A 17,708-nucleotide genomic window follows, 5' to 3' on the forward strand; every position below is an offset into this window, starting at 1 on the left:
TGAGAGCTGTCCACTTGTGTTCAGATCACTCAGACCACATGTTACTGTTAAATGGAAACAGGCTCTTATATTAGTTGTGTATAACTGATCGTGTCTGCGATTTGCACGCTGCAGAGTCCCTTTAAGAGACGTTCAGAGAGCATCCACAGTGTGAGCAGCACACAGAAACACTCAAGACCGTTTCCATTTGCATGGCTGATAATGTTAAGTGTCTGACTTCGTGGCTCCAAATGCACAGCAGATATTGCAGCGTCCTCCGGCACGTGGCATAACAACGGCTCATCTGCTGAGAGCTCGAGCACTTAACTTGGAGGGAAAAGGCCATTAGAGGCAATCAGGCCTGTCATTTTTAATGGCGGGGATCGAGCAGAAATGGAGATGGACCTGTGGCCGAGTGGAAGAGTTAATGTCCCGGGCCACTTGAGGACGAGGTAATGAGAAAAAGGCAGGTGGAAGTGGTGTGACGGTACATCTGTGGTCGAGGCAGGAGCCCAAATGGAAACCAGGCTGTGGGCTGTTTTACACCAGCAGCTGGGAAGCCACTTACTGCAGCTCAAATGGACCTCCTCGCGTGTGTGTGAGTTTATGCCTCCAAATGTGTGTGTTTATTTGTCCTCGCTTGAACTGGATTTTGAGTCTTGTCTAGCAGAAATAGCCTTCCTCAGTCAGTGCTTTTCAGCATGTAGAGAAACTGTTGCAGGCTTACTTGATAATTACCTGAACAGTCTTATTTTTATTCTTTATTCTGTTTTTATATCATTGTAAACTCCCCTGTCTGTATCTTCTCTTATCTTATCTTTACAACCTGTACTTGCAACCTCTCCTGTCCTCTCCCCTCTGCTCTGTGTAAACAGCCTGCAGTTCTGTCTGATAGTCATGTGACGGTTTATTTTTGGCAACGTTTCAAATGAGACATGTAGAATAAAGTGATATTGACATGATACCGTTTTTTTCTATGATAAACAATGTATATTTGGCAATGTTTCAAAGAAAACATATGTTTCAGTAGGGAATGATTGGGTTCAGAGGTCAATATGGTCTAAATCTTATGCCAATATGGGTCATTTCATATTTCTAACAATATTTGAGTCTTGTCTAACAGAAATAGACTTCCTCAGTCAGTGCTTTTGAGCCTGTAGAGAGAAACTGCTGCAGTCTGAAGCCTCCTGCCTTACTTGATAATTACCTGAACAGCAGACGCTCCAAGTTTGTGTATGTGTGTGTCTCGGGACGGCGTACATACACTACTGGTCAAAAGTTTTAGAACACACCAACTTTTCCAGAATTTAATTGAAAATGATGCAGTTTAATGTCTCAGTGTACTCTGAAATTAATGCACATTTGTAACATTTAAAATTCTTTATTGAGCATGATAGTGTTTTGAAAGTAAAAAAAAAGATTCAAAATCACATTTTATGTTGGACTAAAGGACTAAAAAAAGACACAAAATGACCAAAAAAAGACACAAAATGACAAAAAAAGACACCAAAAGACACAAAATGACTAAAAAAAGACACAAAATGACTTACAAAGACATGAAAAGAATTCAAAAATGAACAAAATAGCCCAAGACTCCATAGAGTTAAGTTGTTAACCCATTTCTTGTTCCCTGAAAAAGGCCTACTTGTATAATTCTGAAATGTACATTATTTTTCAGTTTTGGTTAAGCTTACCTTTTTTTATTTACCTCTGGCAGTTCACCACTTACCTTTGGACCCTTTCAAGCTGTTCATTTGACTTGAACTGGTTGAATTTCAATAAAAAACTGGAAAAAATTGGGGTGTTCTAAAACTTTTGACCGGTAGTGTATATATTTGTGTGCACTTTTATGCATGCATTCTCCGTCTAAAAGTGTGAGTGTTTTCTGTGTGTGTGTGTGTGTGTGTGTGTGTGTGTGTGTGTGTTCTCTGCCAGGGGGAGCAGATTGTCAGATGAGGGGAGGGCAGGCTGACCTTTTGTTCTGTTTGCTTAGTGGGCATTCCTCTGAGCTCTGGCCCTCACCCAAGTTAAAGCCTCCGGCCTCCTACTGGCCTCAGCACAGTGCTGCCCCCACAGGGACACAGACAGCCGGGGTTATTTGTGCCTGTCAACTTGTTGTTAATGAAAGGAATCAATGAAAAGAGCCTGAATGTGCAGGACAATGGCTGGTTTAATATACAAAATGTGATTGACAGCCTCAAAAGCTAAAACATCTCAAGATCCCACACTGTAAAAACCCTTTGTAGAAATTACAGTAAAACACTGTCAAATTGCATCAGAAATAGGTTGTCAAATTAAACATTGTACATCACCGTAGTGAATACTTTTAATTACTGTAACTCGAAAGAATATCATAAAACTTTAAATTCTACCGCCATAAACTGTAGAAAACACAGTTTTAGTGTAAAAATATAAAATTTTGATGTAAAATTAATGGAGGAATACCATGATGACACAATTATCCTAAAAGTAATGGGATTATTCAGTATAAATTACAGTTTTTGCTGATATTTACATTTACATACGCTCACTGTATTTTTTACAGTGAAGTTCTGGCAACCAAAGCTGCCGGTATTTTACCGTAAATTAAACAGATTTTTTTTTTACAGTGCAGGTCTTTTTGAGCTTTGAGTAAAATGTAAAAAGTGCAAAAAAAACACACCGTGGTTATATATTTTTCTGCAATATCTAAGTCCTGCAGCTCTATGGAATCAGCAAAATCATAGCCAGAAGTGGGAACAACTCAAAAATATATTATTTTGCAGAATAACACAGTTATAATGATATAAAGCATCAAAAAAAAGTTGGATTTCTCTGAATTTCCATGCAACACTTATGTGCAATATTAATAATAAATGCCAAAAAGCAGCAATGTAAATATTTTCTGTATATAAGGTGTATTTTATGTATGCATATGTGTTTTTCAATCCTGACCATATTCTTAGCCAGGAGTTTCGCTTAAAGCCTTCCGGACGGCGGTATCTTGCCCCTCCAAGGAGAACAAATAGATACGCCAGTTCTTTTATTCCCTCAGCTATCAAGCTGCTAAATGCTACCAATAGCAGTAATTTAGTCATTTATTTATTTATTCCAGCCATAAGGTGGAAATGTATTTATTTATTTATTACTCTTCCCCTCATTTTGTCCTGAGATTGTTTGCTCTGTGGTCCATTGGGGACTGGATACTGCTGCTACCCTCACACTGATTTGTTGCCACTGACAGAGGGAATTGTTGGTTTATGTGCTGTCCTGCTTTTGTTTTGTTTGTTGTTTTGTTTTTGCTTTGTCTCGTGCGCTGTCTGACTGGAGACTGCAAACTGAATTGCCCTATTTGGGATAAATAAAGTTGTTTTAATTGAATTGAATTGATAGTTTCATGTGATACCAGGATCTCCAATAACGACAAAAACACTGACGGCCCGCCGGATTCCTTTTTTGGAATCGATACTTTGTGGCCATGAATTGATATAATATTGCCACGCAAAATATCGCAATACTATGCTGTATTGATTCCCCCCCACCTCTACAAACCATGACTCTCAGCCTTAACCCATTGAGGCCTAAAACGCCTGGAAAAACATGCCTGTAAAACCTCTGGGCGATTTTGAAAGAACCCCCTAAAACCTGAAGTTTTTCTGGAAATTCAACAGAAGATTTTTCAGCCTCTGTAGCAGATAGAAAGGAAATTCAAAAATAATAAAATAATAATAAAAAATAATTATCATAATAATAATAATAATAATAATAACAATAAATAATAATACATTTTATATATTGCACTTTTCAGGGTGCTCAACGACGCATAAAGTAATATAAGACATAAACAGTCATGATTTCTTATATCATCATCACAATCAATTATTATTATTATTATTAATATTAATATATTATTAATAATATTATTATTATCTCCAAATGGCCACAAATCTGTCTGTTCTTCCGTGAAAATATGTCGTCTAAAAACATATTCCTCATCCATAAATCTGGTCGATTGGTTCCGAGGGTTCAAAGTCCAGATCAGCAATAAAATCATCGGTGCTGTTTTCATCAGATCTCTTCCGTCACTTCCTGCTGAGCTCCTCCGCTATAGTCGTCTTCCTCCATGATTTAAAGTTCTGGAAAAGTCCCATGATGCATTGCGACACTCCCGCATGTATTCTGATGCATTTCATTGGCGAAGAGACCGAAAATAGGTGGAAAAAAATACAAATACTACAAAATGACATATCCGCTGTCCCGGCCTTAATGGTAGAGTCAATGGGTTAACTGTGTTTGTTTCTCTCCTGTGTCCCTGCAGGTCCTTATGGTTGAGGTGGTGTGTGGTGCCCCTTGCCATGCCTCCTGCCATGACAGACCTCCTGGACATATGGGCGGCCCACTCGCCCCTGGCCGGCCACGCTCTGGACCAGGTCACTGTGGACTTTCTGCTGCCCACCGGTATCTACATCCAGATGGACGTTCCACGCGAGGCCACCATTCAGCACATCAAACTGGTGAGACAAACACCATTTATTTATTTATTTATTTATTTCTGCTCTTTTTGTATATCCTGATGTTATGTTATTGTCCACACATTCCTCCTGGCTTATTATCTAATTGGATCTAATTGAATAGTCTATAGCCCACACACTTATTTACAAGTACAACACACACACAGTCACACAGCCGGTCATTCAGTTAGACGTTATCTAATGCGTGTTTTGACAGAGGTGGCTGTTTGCGGCTGGCTGACTGGCTGGCTGACTGGCTGGGTGTTTTTTTGTTTTGCTAGTAGCTGTTGCTTTCAAATAGTTCATGACATCATCTGTGCAGCTAATTCAGTTCAGCAAAGGTCACAAACTTGATGTGTCTTTTAGAAGTTGTTTCAGCTACAGAGTGACTAGACAACTGGAAACACCTGTGCAATACAATAGCCCTTTAAAAACTGCTACTATTGTTTATTGTTTATTGTTTATTGTTTATTGTTAAAAAAGATCCCCATTAGCTGTCACCAAAAGTGGGAGGAGCTAGTCTTCCTGGGGTCCACAAGACAAAACAAAAATCACTTAACAATTAAACATTGTAGACATTATTATATACAGAAATAATTCCGAATAAGTTATTACATTCATATCTATTACATTAATTCTCACTTTCATACAGTAAATGTGTTAATTCACTACTCGCAAATTTAAATAGTGCATTCTCAAGTAATAATTAAAAGATACTTTACTATTCAGTTCACGTATATTCAGTGAGCAATTATTCCAATAACTGATAGCACGATAAATAACTGTTCTCTTTAAGGCATTTGATTTTGGACATGGTGACATCATCTGACCACCATTAGCTGACCTTGTCTCATAAGAATGAACCTGATCACAGCTGACAATTTGGTTATATAAGAAAACAGGTTGAAAAGAATAGACAGTGTTTCTAAAAAGTTTTGTTGTATTGCACGCCAACCTGTACTCCAGTAACCTGTAATCCAGGTGACATAAAATTAACGATTTAGCCACCTGTCCCACAATATTTGTAGGGACATAAGAAAGACATTTCCTCACCATTGAGATACCACAACCCATCTTCCTCACTATGGTACCAATGTGTTCTGCCCATGACAACTGATTATCAATTATTATGCCCAATAATTTTACTTTATCTACCTGTTCTATAGGTTCCCCAGACAAGTTCAAACTCATCTTTGGTGTAGATGACAGTTTATGACTTGATCCCAAGATAATTGATTTCATTTTAGAGATATTCAGTACCATCTTATTTCGTTTTATCCAATCAAAAACCGTATTTAACTCAGCTGACAAAACATTGTCCAGTTCACTGACAGTTTTTGCAGCATAATACAGTGTGGAATCATCAGCATACATTTGTACAGTCGCTTTACACAAAACTGATGGTAAATCATTTGTGAAGATACCATATAAGAGTGGTCCCAGACAGCTCCCTTGCGGGACCCCACAATCCAAGACCCTGGAGTGAGACCAACTGCCAGTGTAATAAACCCGTTGCGTCCTACTTGTGAGATAACTCTTCATAAATTTGATAAATACTAGAGGTGGGGGGGGGGAAATCCATACAGCATAGTAGTGCGATATTTTGCCTGGCAATATTATATCGATTCATGGCAGCCCAGTAGCTTTCCGACGTCTCGCGGGCCGGCAGTATTTTTGCCATTTTTGGAGGCCGTAGCAGGCTCACTTTAAGGAATATCCTGGAGATACTGGTATCATGTGATGAGATCTAAGGAATCTATAGTGTTTCATTCAAAAACATTGAGAGCAGTGCAGCTTGTTGTTTTTGAAAGTTTGATAAAATGCTGCAGTTGTTGTCGTCCAACATGTTTGATATCAGTTCAGTTCAGTTTGACTGAATACTTTGTTGGTCAGTCTGTGGGTTTGACTCTCATTGTGGAGAAATAAAAAGACTGAAGTGAGATGAATAGACTGAGAATTTTATCTTATTTGACAAAACAATTCTTGAGTGAATTTAATTTTGTGGACACAAAATGCAGTTAAACAGTTAAATCGCAATACTCACCATGTCACAAAATGATTGAAATTGCAAAAATATTGTATCTCTGATTCACACCTCTATTTAACAGATATTTATTTAAATGAAAAATATCTAAGATAATTCCTTTAACATATGTTAAAGATTTCCTAATTTCATCTTATATGATTGTGGGGAATCGTTACTTTTCTCTGTATTATATCTCAATTTGCAAATCTTTGGAATTTGGATGGTTATAATAAAAAAGCTATTTAGGCAAAATGATAAACAGATTATAAAAAACAACAACATTAAGATATTTTTTATTCTTACATGATATTATATCTGTGGGTTTGACTCTCATTGTGGAGAAATAAAAAGACTGAAGTGTCTTGTGTTGTTGCTGCTCGTTGATCTCCTCGTTGTGTTTATGTTCTATAGAAGAAGAAAAGCAACCAGATGATTGGCCGAGCTACATGTGATGTCACTGAGCTGCTGTTTCAGACGGACAGCCTGTTTTTTTTGTTGTGTGTACGTTGTGTGGCGCTGTCCATAGTCCTGACAGAGGAATTATTCTCTGATTCTGGAAACTGCTGCTTCATTCTGTGGTAACTTGACCTTTCTCCAGGCTCCGATGGTCTGAGTCATGTGAATTATTTTCAGATATTTATTAACAGTTATATAATTAGGCTTATAATGAAACCAAAATAGGCTATGTAAATCATAATTTATTGTGAGAAGCCAAGCATTTCTATTTAAAGTCACTCCCAAATAACACTAATAGGATGATTCTAAGTTTAACCCTCTGGACCCCAACAAGCTGTTTCGGGGAGGTTTTTTTTTTTTTTTCGCTTTTTGTGACCTTGTATTTCTCTGTAATATATGTAAGTCCTGCAGCTCTCTGGGAGAAGCACAATCATGAAGTGGGAACCACTCAGAGTAACTCCGTAATGACATAAATCATTAAACAATAGAAAAACAGTTACATTTCTCTGATATGTTTTTAACAATAGTAATAAAATGGAATTTATATAACCAAGTGGCCACAAGTGTCAAGAACATTATGGGAAAAAATTGTCTCTACATGCTAGACATATTGAACTATTTACAACATCTCCTGTCCTCTCCTCTCTGCTCTGTGTAAACAGCCTCTCCCGTCCTCTCCTCTCGGCTCTGTGTAAACTGCCTCTCCTGTCCTCTCCTCTCTGATCTGTGTAAACAGCCCTTCTGTCCTCTCCTCTCGGCTCTGTGTAAACAAATTTTCAGTGAATATTTGTCATGTGCCCGTTCCTCTCAGCAGAATTTAATGCTTTTAACAGGATCCAGTTATTCCAAACAGTTTATTTTTGGCAATGTTTTAAATGAGACACATAGAATAAATTATTTCTCAAATATATCACAATTTTAAGCTTCGTTTTGCTCGCTTTCTATCACAGAAACTTTTCGTAATCAATCATCCTTTCTGTCGGAAAATTCAAATTACAATAATGCCTGTTTTACAGGGTTTTCTTTATGATAAAAAGTATATTTGGTGGTCTTTTAAAGTAAACATATACTATGTTGCTACTGCAACAATTCAGCCATGAGTTTGGCAGTGAACCTGAGTCTCCTTCCATTAAATAGTTGAGTAGTGAACTACTTTGGGTCCTTTACAACAGTAGTACTCAACCTTTTTGAGTCGCAACCCCCAGTTTAGAATCCATGTTGTCCGCGACCCCCGCTCACTAAACAGAATCTCACACGCACAGTTCAGATCAACCTAAAAAAGAAACAAAATGACCAAAAAAGACACAAAATGACCACAAAAGACACAAAATGACCAAAAAAGACACAAAATGACAAAAAAGGAGACAAAATGACAAAAAAGACACAAAATGACCCAGAAAAGACACAAAATGACCCCAAAAAGAAACAAAATTACCAAAAAAGACACAAATTGACCAGAAAATGATCAAAAAAAAGATACAAAATGACCAAAAAAAGACACAAAATGACCCCAAAAAGAAACAAAATTACCAAAAAAGACACAAAATGACCAAAAAAAGGAAACAAAATGACCAAAAAAGACACAAATTGACCAGAAAATTATCAAAAAAAAGACACAAAATGACCAAAAAAGACACAAAATGATTAAAAAAAAAGACATGAAATGACCAAAAAGATTAAAACATATTAACACATGAACACTTTAACACAGTGGAGACAGAGCTGACTTCCAAAATGATTTGGCGACCCCCAGAAATCATCTCGCGACCCCAATTGGGGTCCCGACCCCAAGGTTGAGAACAGCTGCTTTACAACATACTGTTTTTTCTATTTGTTCACTTATTTGGTGTAAAACCTTCTCGTAGCTAATATTTAGCTTATAGCTGATCGACATAGATTGTATACATAACCTCAAAAGTGTTTTCCTCAGACATGCACAGTTAAATAAAGCCTGAGGAGAATGTTCTGACTAGCAAAGAAAAAAAAACTGCCTGACATTTCCTGGTCTCATCAGCTCTATAACGTGACCAAAGACACACACTGGCATGGAACAAACACTGACGCAGGCCTTGTGTTCAACTTGATGTTTGTGTGTCCATCCATCAATAAAACATGTCTGTAGGCGAGCACATGTGAGAGATCTTCACTCCTTCAGGGTTCATCTACAGCAGCAGCAGGAATCTCTGGAAAATGATCTGACACTGAGGCAACAAAGAGAGAATAAGTTCTAATAAATGAACGAGGAGGAAAAATACGAGGAAGCTGAGGGCCTTCTAGACCGCTTCATACTAGAGTCTTTATTACTGTAAATGAAATGCACTCATTCATTACTTCATCACTGATTTCCTGGAAAGCGGGCTGCTTTAAAATATATTCCAATTGTAACTACACTGTAAAAAAAAACCCTGTTGTTTTTACGGTAAAAAACCGGCAGCTGTGGTTGCCAGAACTTTACCGTAATAAATACAGTGAAACTTTTTTTGATATTACGGTAAAAATATATTGGCACTGTTGATTTCACGTTTAAGATTGCCATTTTATTCAAATTTGTACTCTATCATCAAAAGAAACGCTATTTTGCCATATAATTGACAAGAAAATACTTCATAAATGAAAACGCATAAATGAAAGATTTTACCTTTAAATATTACAGTATATTTTTGTTAGAGATATGGTGTTTAGTTCATTTAACAGTGAGAAAAAGTATTTTTTTACAAAAGATAAATGCAAAAATTACAGTGGTGGCTTGTATATATACAGAATATATTTATGATGTGTTTTTTTTTTTTTTGAATGGTAATTTTGTGTCTTTTTTAAGTAATTTAGTTTTTTTCTGTCATTTTGTGTCTTTTTTTAAATAGTAATTTTGTGTCTTTTTTGGTCATTTTGTGTCTTTTTTTGGTAGTTTTGTGTCTTTTGTAAGTAATTTAGTGTTTTTTTCAGTAATTTTGTGTCTTTTTTGGTCATTTTGTGTCTCTCTTTGTGTCTTTTTTTAAGTAATTTAGTTTTTTTCTGTCATTTTGTGTCTTTCTTAAGTAATTTTGGGTTTTTTTCCTGTAATTTTGTGTCCTTTTTAAAAAAAAATATTTTGTGTCTTTTTTTAGTAATTTTGTGTCTTTTTTGTGTCTTTTTTTTTTTAAGTAATTTCGTTTTTTTCTGTCATTTTGTGTCTTTCTTAAGTAATTTAGGGTTTTTTTCCTGTCATTTTGTGTCCTTTTAAAAAAAAAAAAAAAAATTTGTGTCTTTTTTTTGGTCATTTGTAAATGCAAAAATTACAGTGGTGGCTTGTATATATACATTTTACAGTGTATTTAACAGTGGAGTAATGTATTTAAAAAAGAAAAAATACTGTTTTGGCTGATATATACATTTACCGTGTTTCATTGTTACTGAAACGGAATTAACTAATTTATCATTTTACATCTTTTACTGTCATGGTTTAGCAGTTTTTCACCGTAAAATCTACAGACATTTTTTACAGTGTAGTTGAGACTGCTTGAAGGAAACTACACCACAGAGCAGGCTTGGTAGGTGCTTCTCAGAAGTGATGCAACGTAAAGCCACCAGTGTTCCTGCAGGAAAAGATATTTGTTTTGAGGGCAAATGTGTCCTGTTCCAGTATGCTGCAGCATGTAAACTCTGGAGTTGAGACAAACAGCGTCCACCCAATGAATCATGCAGGGATTGACTTTGTTGTACAAATTATTCACATCCTGACCGGCTCACCCAGAAGCTGTGAGTCACGTTTGTGCCTCATTATGAAACGTACACTTTCGTCAATATATTACATCATTATGCTTTGTTGTTCTTGATAGTTTTTAACCCTCTGGCTGGGTTCATGCATTTGGCATGAATTTTGGCAATATTGGGTATTTTTATTTGCTCTTGTTATCTCCTGCTCGGCTCCTGCATTAAGGCTAAAATACACTGTGTACAAACAATAGTTACACTCTTAAGGTTGAGCCATTGAAACCCATTCAAATGCAATTTGAATATGCTACTGGTCAAAAGTTTTAGAACACACCAACTTTTCCAGAATTTAATTGAAAATGATGCAGTTTAATGTCTCAGTGTACTCTGAAATTAATGCACATTTGCAACATTTAAAATTCTTTATTGAGCATGATAGTGTTCTGAAAGTAAAAAAAAGATTCAAATTCAAAATCAAATTTTATGTTGGACTAAAGGACAAAAAAGACACAAAATGACAAAAAATGACCAAAAAAAAGACACAAAATTACCAAAAAAAGACACAAAATGACTTACAAAGACATGAAAAGAATTCAAAAATGGACAAAATAGCCCAAGACTCCATAGAGTTAAGTTGTTAACCCATTTCTTGTTCCCTGAAAAAGGCCTACTTGTATAATTCTGAAATGTACATTATTTTCCAGTTTTGGTTAAGCTTACCTTTTTTTATTTACCTCTGGCAGTTCACCACTTACCTTTGGACCCTTTCAAGCTGTTCATTGGACTTGAACTGCTTGAATTTCAATAAAAAACTGGAAAAATTGGGGTGTTCTAAAACTTTTGACCAGTAGTGTATTCTAAGTAGGATTTATTTCATTTAGATTTAATGGAGATGATTAAGACATTTCCTGTGGTTTTGCAGTGCAGAGAAGCTCTTTTTTCAGCTGAATTGTTCTTTTTCTCCTTGCAGCTCTTATGGAAGCAGGCTCAGTCTTTCCCACTGTTCCCCTCTCTGGGCGAGATGGAGAGCCACATGTTCGAGTGTGTCAACCAGGCGGCCGTGCACGAAGAGCTGGAAGACGAAACTCGCCGGCTGTGCGACGTCCGGCCGTTCCTGCCGGTCCTCAAGCTGGTGACGCGCAACTGCGGCCGAGCAGAGCGCCTGCTGGACTCCAAGATCGGCGTTCTCATTGGCAAGGGTAAGACGCAAGGTTATTATAGTTAACGACAACTAACGAAGTAACGAAAACTAGAATTGAAAAAACATTTTCGTTAACTGAAATAAAAATAAAAACCAGAGTTTAAAAAAAATGATAACTAACTGAAACTGTATTTTGTGGTTACAAAACTAACTAAAACGAACTAGAATTATAGTGAAAATGTCCTTAGTTTTTGTTTTTGTCAACTTTTTTCATTCATAATTCAGTGTATTTATTTGAACATGCAACACATGGTGAATATGTTTACTGAGACTGGGATGTTTACACTAGAACCAAAATTCAAAACACCCAGAACTGTAAGAGTTAATAACCTTATTGGGGCTGAGATGATAAACCAAAGGAAATAAAGGAAACATTTATTATGACCTCTTTGAATCTGGCACCCAACACATAGCCCATTACAAAAAAACTAAAACTAATAAAAACTAAACTAAAACTAAGCATTTTCCAAAAATAAAAACTAAACTAAAACTAGCAAACTCACTCTAAAAACTAACTAAAATTAACTGAATTTGAAAACAAAAATTCACAACAAAATTAAAACTAAAACTAATGAAAAATCCAAAACTATTATAACCTTGGTCTAAATGTTCTTTTTAAATTCCACTAACAAACATCATTATCGCTATGATAATGTAATTGTAATCGTCTTTAATTGTTTGTTTCATGTCCAAAAAACTTTAAAATAATTGTTTTTTAAAATTACAGTGAATTCTAAGCCAAAAATAAAAAATATTGTAATATTTTATTTTTTTACAGTTTTTTGTTTTCTACATTAAGTGCAAATGCCTTAAAAAAATTTTTTAACCATATTTTTTTTATTCAAGAACTAAAACTAAACTAAAACTAGCAAACTCACTCTAAAAACTAACTAAAACTAACTGAATTTGAAAACAAAAATTCACAACGAAATAAAACTAATGAAAAATTAAAAACTATTATAACCTTGGTAAGACGACATCACTTTCAAACCATCATGCAAACTCTCCCACACATTACTCCTCCCTGATTGATTCTTGTGCCGTCCCTGTTTGACATTCCCAATAAAGACAGTCAGGCACTTAAGAAGACAGTAAGTGGATCAGTAAATCTTTCTGTACACACAACAAACCTGAAGCAGCTCCTCCTCCTGAGTATCTGAGCTACTCAGCACATTCAGCGCAGACAGCTGGCTCCGATCAGCGGCGCTGCAGCCTGACGGAGCAGCGTGAGCATCAACTGGACGTCTTCCTGACATGGACTCCATCAGCTGTCACTTTGTGTTACCTCTGGTGACAATCAGGACTTTTAGAGCAGCAGAGAGGCTGAGATCAGTGCTGGAGGAGAGCAAAGTCCTCTGAGGTGATTTGTTGAAAGTAACTTGACACTTTTGCTTTATTTCAGAGAAATAATGATTTGCAGTAACTACAAAATCCAACTAAAAACCAAAATAGTTTGCAGTAATTGCACTTACCATGGTCTGCTTTGGATATACACTACCGGTCAAAAGTTTTAGAACACCCCAATTTTTCCAGTTTTTTATTGAAATTCAAGCAGTTCAAGTCAAATGAACAGCTTGAAAGGGTCCAAAGGTAAGTGGTGAACTGCCAGAGGTAAATAAAAAAAGGTAAGCTTAACCAAAACTGAAAAATAATGTACATTTCAGAATTATACAAGTAGGCCTTTTTCAGGGAACAAGAAATGGGTTAACAACTTAACTCTATGGAGTCTTGGGCTATTTTGTCCATTTTTGAATTCTTTTCATGTCTTTGTAAGTCATTTTGTGTCTTTTTTTGGTCATTTTGTGTCTTTTTTTAGTCATTTTGTGTCTTTTTTTAGTCTTTTTGTGTCTTTTGGTGTCTTTCTTGTCATTTTGTGTCTTTTTTTGGTCATTTTGTGTCTTTTTTTAGTCCTTTAGTCCAACATAAAATGTGATTTTGAATCTTTTTTTTACTTTCAAAACACTATCATGCTCAATGAAGAATTTTAAATGTTGCAAATGTGCATTAATTTCAGAGTACACTGAGACATTAAACTGCATCAATTTCAATTAAATTCTGGAAAAGTTGGTGTGTTCTAAAACTTTTGACCAGTAGTGTATATACGAATTTAAAAATAAAACCAAAGTAGACTGTGATACAGTGTAGCCTTGTATTTCTTCATTGTGTTGAATAATAAAAATTACAAAGTTTATTTGATAGGGAAATTATTATCTGGATAGTCGTTAAGTAAAAAAAGTGAGATAATACAACATTACTTTATAATATTAAGTCTAAAATACACAAATCTTTGAATATAGTTCTTAAACTCTTATATTAAAAATCAATTTGAAAATGTTAATTCACTGAAAACAAAATATAAAAGCTGAAAGAAACAACAACAAAAGCAACATTGGTGTTACTGCACTATTAGATCCTTTTGCAGCAAAACCAGAGTGCACTAACTACATCTTTGGGGTCAAAGGTCAAATAAATAGTCAAGATTTTTGAGCATAAATATTACATCATTAACTGCTACTGCTTATTGTAAACAAACTGGCATCACTAATTGTCCACAGAGTGTCCGGTGCTCGTTGTAAACAAACGGAGGTCACCAACTGAAGACACTATACACTGCTGCAGCACATACACACACTGTCCTGCTACAGAGCTAACTGTTAGCTTATTAGCACTGTGCTACTGTAACACTGTCATTGTCTCCTTCAGCTCAGTGATACTGAAGTCAGAGATCAAATTTTTAAATTAAAAAAAAAAATACACAGATCCATTAAATATTCCACATGATCGTCAAAACTCTTAACAACCATTAATCCATCATCGATTAATTATTCCCATCCTAGCCCTGTTTTGGTGTAGTTGCATGAAATACAATACACACATTTTTACTTTCTGCAGCCACATGAACAGAAACATTCAACCCCTTCTGACTGAGATATCCAGGATTGAGGAAGTCCTGAGGTCACAACAGAAGAAGAAGAAAGGCAGAGAGGGAGAGGAGGGTCTCTGAGTCTCTGAGTCTAATTGAAGGAGACTCAGACGGTATTGATATGCTCCCCTCCTGGCTCCACTTTGGTCTGACATGATCTTTTAAAGGCTTTTTTCAGAGTAAAGTGTTGTTTTCAAAAGGAACCCCACAGGCACGTCTGGATACTTACACACACACACACACACACACACACACATACCTAACCTCGTGCAGGGCACAGTAACAAACTATTACACACTCACACGGCAAACCACGTTTTTTTTTTTTTTTGGTTGTTTTTTTTTTCCTTCTGCAGAAATGCAGTCACACGAAGCGGCTTGCACACTCACACAATGCAGCTAATGTGGTCCAGAGCCCTTCTTCCAATGCTGAGGGTCATATGAATGTTAAATGGCTTGAAATGTCAACATGTTGTTTTCATTACCAAGAGACTATTGTGCAGCAGCCTTTTGATAAAAATTCAGAAAGAAAAGCTCGACGGGGAGCGATAGAGGAGAGAGAGAAACAGGTTTCTACCTCTGGCATTTGGTATCAATGTGAATATTAACACTCTGCTCTAATCCCATGAGAGTCTGCTGCTTTAATCCCTTTTACACATTCAGCACTACTCGACTAGAGTGTTGCACAGGTGTTAATGACTGCTGGAGCCTGTGTATTCAGTGATGTTCCCCTAGAACCTTAACAGCTCTTTAAACCTCTCCAGTTTCATGTTCACACTGACTAACAAGGTTCAACTTGTTTCTTAAGATAATTAACTTCAAGACTAATAAAATAACTCAGGATAGGCTTATATCCCACACTGCAAAAAAAGAAAAGTTGGGTGAACTCAAAATTTGAAGGCAACAAACTTCGATAAAATTTTAAGTTGGACAATTAAACTAAATATTTAAAGTTTTGTTTTTGAGTTTGCTCAACTCTGAATTCTGATTTTTGTCAACTCAACTGTAAGTTGTACTAACTTATAATTTACATTGTAATAGCCTGTCAGCTAATGTTGCGACCACAATTTTGAGTTAGCATTGATACGCTAATGGCTACTCTTGTAGCTGTAACAAGCAGCGCCGCTAGCATCAGTTAGCCGCTAGCATCAGTTAGCCGCTAGCTTTCGCTAATGACAGAATTTCACCGCTTTCCCGCATTTCACAACAAAGAAATAAGAGTTATCAGAACTATTGTCCCTTGTTGTAAACCCCAACTTAAAGATATAAGTAACAACAACTCACCAACTTGTTTTTGAGCAGACAACTGGCTTCCTTTGTTGTGCTAACTTACATTATTGCCCTAAATGTCAATAATTTATATTTCCAGGTTTTACCAACTTAAATCACTGTTTTAGGCCAAAAAATACAAGTTGGCTTTCTTGCGGTGTACTTTATAGAGGTATGAATCAGCGTATCGGCCCCACGATACGATTTTTTATTATTATTATTGCCATTTTAAGCATTTTGCAAAATGGTGAGTATTGTGATACAATTTATTGAGATTTAAGATGCTCTTATGGCTTTAAGTGATGCCGCCTGGCTGCATACAATCCAATTTCACACACTTTTGCGTCACCGTATGCAGCAGATTTCCTCCTGAAAACGCTCGTCTAAACGAGGAATAAAAAGTGAAGACGCGACGCCACTTTTGCGTCTTCTGTTCAGACCGTCCTCGTGTAAACGGAGCCTAAACTGTATGAATTTTTCCCCATCTCTACAACTTCCTAGTGGTGCTGTAACAGAGTCCTGTCCTCACCCTGCAGGTCTGCATGAACTCGATGCCATCAACGACCAGGAGGTGAAGGACTTCCGCAGTAAGATGTTTCGCCTCAGTGAAGAGAGGATGCAGCAGGTCCAGATGATGACGTGCAACGAGTGGCTGCAGGCCTGTTTCTCCCCTCAGCTGGAGCCCTTAGCGGGGCTCAACGACCGGCCCGCCGACCTGAAAGTCATCATCCACTTCGACCAGTCTCAGGTGAGTGACTGGAGTCCAGTGCTGGAGGTGATGAAAACTTTCAGCATGTGTTTGTGGCTTATTTAGCACATAGATTAAAATGAATCATTAGAACAGGGTAACCGTGGAGTCTTAAAATGTCTAAAATCCAATAATTAGAATTGAAGGCCTTGATTAAAATGTCTGAAATTCTGTTTAAAACCTTATAAAATGTCTTAAAAAGGTCTTAAAAATGTATGGACGTAACTTTTGTTTAAAACAAATGCATAAACTTCAGTCTCGCTTTGAAATCCTTTCAATTTTAGTTCACAACAGAGAGGCTTCTGCTGGTTTTATTTAGGTTAAGCATTTTTTGTTCCAATGTGAAACAGCTGAGAATAAATTCATATACTTTGCAAGTGATTCCAGGCCTCCAATTTTCCTTCTAGCTTTTGTACAAACAAGAAGAAAAACAACCACACAGCATTTGAATGTTATGAATGAAGCTGCAAACTATCTGCTGCAGCCAGAAGTTAGACAAGACCAGAACCACTGAGATGGGGCTTATTTTAACTACTTTTATGTCTAATCACTTTGACTTTATCACGTTTTTATGTTAAATCTCGACCTGAAAAGTAACTAAAGATTTATATTTAAATCAGAAGGATGCAAATAGAAAAGAGGCATACACTTTTTATTTTTTTTTTATTTAATAAATTAATGACATTGATGTGTTTTTTATATGAAATTTGATTTGCATGTCTGCACTATTTAGTTATATATTGTATGTTTATAAGCGTTGCTGGTTCCATATTTAATGTTAAAGCAAAACATGTTTGGTATATATTAACCCTACAGAGCCAAGTGTATATTATTTGATACACAAGTTTTTGAGACCTACATCATCAGTGTGTTTTTATTTTTTCCCTGAAAAACCTGATGTATATGTGTGTTGAAGATAAACAAACT

General features: G+C 36.3%; 1 protein-coding gene across 1 annotated transcript in view; it reads left to right on the top strand.

Annotated features, from left to right (window-relative positions):
* pik3cb (phosphatidylinositol-4,5-bisphosphate 3-kinase, catalytic subunit beta) overlaps window positions 1-17,708 on the top strand; it is a 117,320-nt gene that overhangs the window by 51,661 nt on the left and 47,951 nt on the right. The window contains exons 3-5 of the mRNA XM_059332038.1: window positions 4,277-4,472; window positions 11,612-11,840; window positions 16,570-16,781. Coding sequence (XP_059188021.1) covers window positions 4,314-4,472; window positions 11,612-11,840; window positions 16,570-16,781 — 600 coding nt within the window. The 5' untranslated portion in view covers window positions 4,277-4,313. The remainder of the gene's footprint in view (window positions 1-4,276; window positions 4,473-11,611; window positions 11,841-16,569; window positions 16,782-17,708) is intronic.

The sequence above is a fragment of the Centropristis striata genome, chromosome 4 (genome assembly GCF_030273125.1).
Source record: "Centropristis striata isolate RG_2023a ecotype Rhode Island chromosome 4, C.striata_1.0, whole genome shotgun sequence".
Classification (NCBI taxonomy): domain Eukaryota; kingdom Metazoa; phylum Chordata; class Actinopteri; order Perciformes; family Serranidae; genus Centropristis; species Centropristis striata.